We start from the raw sequence: 4,748 nt of genomic DNA, 5'->3' as shown, positions 1-4,748 counted from the left end.
ATTTTTTTTTTTTTTTTTTTTAAGAAAAAAGGCCAAAATTCATGCCATGAACCACAAGGCCTAAAATGACCTGCCCTGATGACCTCTCTGTTCTCATCTCCTCCTTCTCTCTTTTTCTTGATCATCTTGCTCCAGCCACACCAATCTCCATCCTGTTCCTCAGTCTCTCCAAATTCTTTTCTGCTTTGGAGCTATGCTGTCCCCGCTGACTAGGCCATCTTACCCCAGCTCTTTGCCCAACTGACCTCTTATCAAATGTCAAATCTCAATTCAACCCTCATCTCCTTAGAGACCTCTGTGATGACTCTCACCTAGTATAGCTACTATGCTGTATTTAATATAGTCCATCACATCTTGTATCAGAAAATACAATCTTTCAGGGGAAATACAGTAGGTTAATGCTCATTAAGCAAGATCACAAATGAACAGGGGACTCTTGTCCCCTGAGAGTGTATGAAGGCTATCATACCCTCAGGGCTGGAAGGCCCAGCCTCCCATCTAACACTTGAATCACGTGGCAATATTCATGTGAGGAGTACTTGACACCTACACTGAGGAGTCCCACCTAGCTGCTAGACAGCTTTGGAGTTGTACTTTTCTTATTCTGAGCTGCAGTATGTTTCTTTAGAGCTATTACACTTCTGTGTCCCTCCAAGGGAGCATGAAACAAATAGAAACTCTCTTTTAGAGGACAGTCTTTTTGGTTTCTCAAGGCACCTCTCACACCCTCAAACGCCCAACTTTTCCTGTAGGCTTGTCCTCCCATCTTCAGGGCTTCTCCTCTGAAGGTGCTTCCGCGGGTCGTCTTACCTCCCAGGGCCAACAGCTCCCTCCAGCAATCCAGGCGTGGTGGGGCCGACTGGATGGGCACTCCTTCTCCCAGGGCCTCTACTCTCTTTCTCTCTCTCTCTCTCTCTCTTTGGCCTCTGCTTTCTAGAGCCGCGGTCCACAACTCTCCATCCTTTCGTTAGACATCAACCTCCCGGCCCCTTCTATACGCCACATCTCTCCGGCTGGAGGGAGCTCCTCAACATCGTCTCCCCGTATTGTGCCTAGCACAGGCCTGCCACAGAGTAGTTTCTCTAAAACCGCTGGTGGAATCAAACAATCTATAAGTGCTCCTGGGAAACTATCAGAATCCTAGATCTCTAGCAAGGCGGCAAAATTCGGAAGCCGAAATCTAGTAGCTGTGCGGCCCCACCCTCCGGCCCACCCTCTCCCAAGATTGCCTCACCTAGCTGCTCAGGCTATCCCGCTCCAACTCTCGCCTTTCCCTTTAATCACTTCCTCCAACTTGGGGCCTATAATACCTGATGTCTCCCAATAAGGTGTTTCAATTAGGAAAGACTTTAACTTCTGCTGATACACAAAACGGTAATATCGTCGGTACCATGGCCACGCCCCTTTACTTAACGTAGTCGGGGCGAACCGGAAGGGATTGTTCAACCCTTAGTTCGTAGACCCGGAAGTAGACGAACCTCACGGAAGCCGGCCTTGGCCCTGCGGCTGCTGCCGTCGCCGCGGAGAAAGTGTTGGAACTGGCAGCCTAGGAATGGTGAGACTTCGCGGTTCGCCTTTGAGGATTCTGAGGAGAGTTGGGGGTGAAATGGGGTTTCCCAGAATACTGCCGGGTACGATCCTCCCAGGTTTGGGGCCCCGCCCCGGTAGCGCCCCGAAAATCTGCGCATGCGTGGGCCGGACCGGGCTAGAATCTGGTCCGAGAAGTTACGCATGCGCAAAGGTAGCATGCCAAAGGTGGGGTGAGAATTAGCCTGGGAGTTGACTCCCTTCCCCCGCCACCGGCCCCTGGGGCTTGAATCAAGGCTCCGAGAGCATCAGGGTTCATTCGGCGCTTTGCTTTTGAGTTGCAGTACTGACTTCACCACTTGTATCCCGAGCCCCTGAAACAGACCCGGACAAATTCCCTACTTTGGGTGTGCATTTGGCGGGGAGAACGAAGGGCGGAGGGCCAGAGAAGGAAGGGGACGCAGACCCTGCCTCAGTGTAACGGCGGCATCGGGCTATTCACCCTTTCCCCAAGTGGCTGAACTCCCAACCGTATCCGATGGAGCGGTTTGACGAGCGCTTCCTGGTCAGAAGCGTCCCTGATCAGGAGGGGCAGGACCGGATAGTCCCCAGCACCTGAGTTCTCCGGGTCTTAGGCGAGGGTCCCCCAGACGGCGGTTGATGTTTGCTCAGTGACCAAGCCGCGTTTTTCAACTTCCACGAAGTAACGCCCTCTAAATCTTTACCCAAAGCTTCAAATGAAAAAAAAAAAAGGTAGACTGGTTGGAGTCCTATCTCCTTTTCCTTTCCCGTGCTTTGGACTGGGAGGGGAGCTGAGTGGGCAGCTGACAAAGCAAAAGTGAGCCAAGAATCTTTTGTTTCTTGCTAGTTTGGAGTCAAGGCCCTTCACCTAGGGGCTGTTAGTAGAATTAGAGGGGTTTGTGAACTTCCTGAAATGTGTACATTTTTCTAGGGTCCCTAGCTTTTATCACTGTCTCAGAGATGTTGGTGACCTTCAAAAGGCTACTGGTTTATTAGGGTCATATTGGCAGAATATATTGTGTCTTTTCTGGTGTTTTTGCTAGCTTATGGGATGCTGAGGACCAGTTCCAGTATAAGGAGGTGAGGCTGGCCAGATGGAAATCTGAGCCTCAGGGAGCCTCATTTCTCCTTTGCAGAATCTCCTCTCGGCCTCTAAGCTCACCTGGTCAGAATCCTTGGATGAGCCTGTGGGACCCTTCCTTCTAGCCCTGTGGTTTGGAACCAGTGGCTTTGGGACTGTAAGAGGATGGACAAAGGTAGTATGAGGCCGGGCCAGCTCCCCAAACGCTCAGGCGCCAAGCATCTGCTGATTCCACCCCGTGCCTGGCACGTGTGTCTTTCGGTCCTGGCTGGGCATTGCCACCTCCCCCTGGGCCAGCACCACCCACGTACCTCTCGGCAGAGGCCACAATTGACTGACTTTCTGTTGAGCTGCTGCTCTTTGGCATGGCTGCATTTTGATGGCAGAGGGAGCAGTTATGCCCAGAGCCCGGTGTGTCGGCATCACCAGTCTGACCTGAGCACCATGTGCTGCACGACATGACACGTGGCACCGGGAGAACTGCCCAGCGTGGAAGGTCTGGGCCCAGATGGGACTGGATGGCCAAGGAACTCCCACCTTAAAACCTCAAATGTGAAGGAGGCAGGGGAGGGACCAAGAGGGCTGGCTGGGAAAGGGGGGCTGAGGAGGGGTCCCCTGTGCAGAGGCTCAAGGCTCTGCTTGGCAATTAGGAGCTCTGACTTCACCACTTCTCTTTTTTCTAGATTCTCAGGGGCTGCTAGATTCATCCCTCATGGCATCGGGCACTGCCAGCCGCTCAGAGGATGAGGAGTCACTGGCAGGGCAGAAGCGGGCCTCCTCTCAGGCCTTGGGAACCATCCCTAAACGGAGAAGCTCCTCTAGGTAATAAGGATTTGAAGGGCCAGAAACTGAGACTGCAGCATGCCTTCACCCCTGCACCCCTCTGGGGCCTGCGTTGGCAGAGGCTTGTGCTTTTCCTGACCTTACTAAGTATCTCCTTGAGACTGACCAAGGGAGGGAGATCTTAGGTCTTTGATGTGAAGTCTTTGTAGTGTGGTACCCTGTCATCTCAGAGGGGTGGAGCATAGAGGTTCCATGCCTCGACCACTGAGCCAGAGCAGTGAGCACTCTGACTGCTGGGAACCTGCTCTTCTTTGGAGGCTGGGTGTGGGTGAGTGGGTACTGGGGGTGGGGTGCGGAGAGCTCACTGAGTAGGTTCACTCTTCACAGGTTCATCAAGAGGAAGAAGTTCGATGATGAGCTGGTGGAGAGCAGCCTGGCTAAGTCCTCTACCCGGGCGAAGGGGGCCAGTGGGGTGGAACCAGGGCGCTGTTCGGGGAGCGAACCTTCCTCCAGTGAGAAGAAGAAGGTGAGGATTGGGAGAATGGGGAGTAGCAGGGGGTGGGGGCCAGTGCCAGATTTCGTGTTTCCCCACAACCTCCGCCAGCTGGCAAGAGCCCTGCAGAGGAGGCTTGTGAGAGGATCAAGCCGCCCCAGCCCCAACCTTAGATGCCTCCCTCCTGGGAGCCCATCTCACTACTCCCGCTTTCTTGCTGCATACCCCCCACCACCACCACCCTGTCAGCGCATCCTGTATCACATTCTGTGTGGGAGGCATAGAGCGTGCATCTATTCTGGGAGCAGACAGCCTGTTCCCAGCATTGCTGGGTGTAAAAATAACCCCCAGGTGGCATTGCTCTGGCCCCAGACACTGTACCAGCAAGAGTGTTTTCCTGGTATCCTCCCCACCCACCCTCCACACCGGGGCTGGGGGCACCATCACCAAAAAGAAGACCCCATATGGTCTAGGACTGTGTAGAAGTACTTTGATGGGGGCGGGAACGGGGAGGGACTGGTATTAGAAAGCTGAGCTCCCTGCCTGTGGCTTCTTGTTGGGTGGGGCTGTACAAAGCTCTGGGTCTGAAACCCCAGCTGCCCTGGTGCCAGCTCTGAGCTCACTCTACTCCTGCCCTCTGCCCAGGTGTCCAAGACCCCCAGCACACCGGTGCCACCCAGCCCTGCCCCAGCCCCTGGACTCACCAAGCGTGTGAAGAAGAGCAAACAGCCGCTGCAGGTGACCAAGGACCTGGGCCGCTGGAAGCCTGCGGACGACCTCCTGCTCATCAATGCCGTGCTGCAGGTAGTGCTTCCTACCACAGGGGTCTTGTTCCCTTTTCCC

General features: G+C 54.2%; 1 protein-coding gene across 3 annotated transcripts in view; it reads left to right on the top strand.

The window, feature by feature from the left end:
* Positions 1-1,451: 1,451 nt before the first annotated feature.
* MCRS1 (microspherule protein 1) overlaps positions 1,452-4,748 on the top strand; it is a 9,398-nt gene continuing 6,101 nt past the window's right edge. Inside the window, exons 1-5 of one of the 3 annotated variants that reach the window (XM_010857772.1) lie at positions 1,452-1,555; positions 2,685-2,804; positions 3,313-3,451; positions 3,800-3,938; positions 4,551-4,709. In XM_010857772.1, coding sequence (XP_010856074.1) covers positions 2,795-2,804; positions 3,313-3,451; positions 3,800-3,938; positions 4,551-4,709 — 447 coding nt within the window. In that variant the 5' untranslated portion in view covers positions 1,452-1,555; positions 2,685-2,794. Of the gene's footprint in view, positions 1,556-2,684; positions 3,126-3,312; positions 3,452-3,799; positions 3,939-4,550; positions 4,710-4,748 lie in introns of all 3 variants that reach the window. The other 2 variants (XM_010857773.1, XM_010857774.1) reach the window with 2 other exon arrangements.

The sequence above is a fragment of the Bison bison genome, unplaced genomic scaffold (assembly GCF_000754665.1).
Source record: "Bison bison bison isolate TAMUID 2011002044 unplaced genomic scaffold, Bison_UMD1.0 scf7180017864383, whole genome shotgun sequence".
Classification (NCBI taxonomy): domain Eukaryota; kingdom Metazoa; phylum Chordata; class Mammalia; order Artiodactyla; family Bovidae; genus Bison; species Bison bison.
This window is presented reverse-complemented; position numbering and strand designations above follow the sequence as displayed.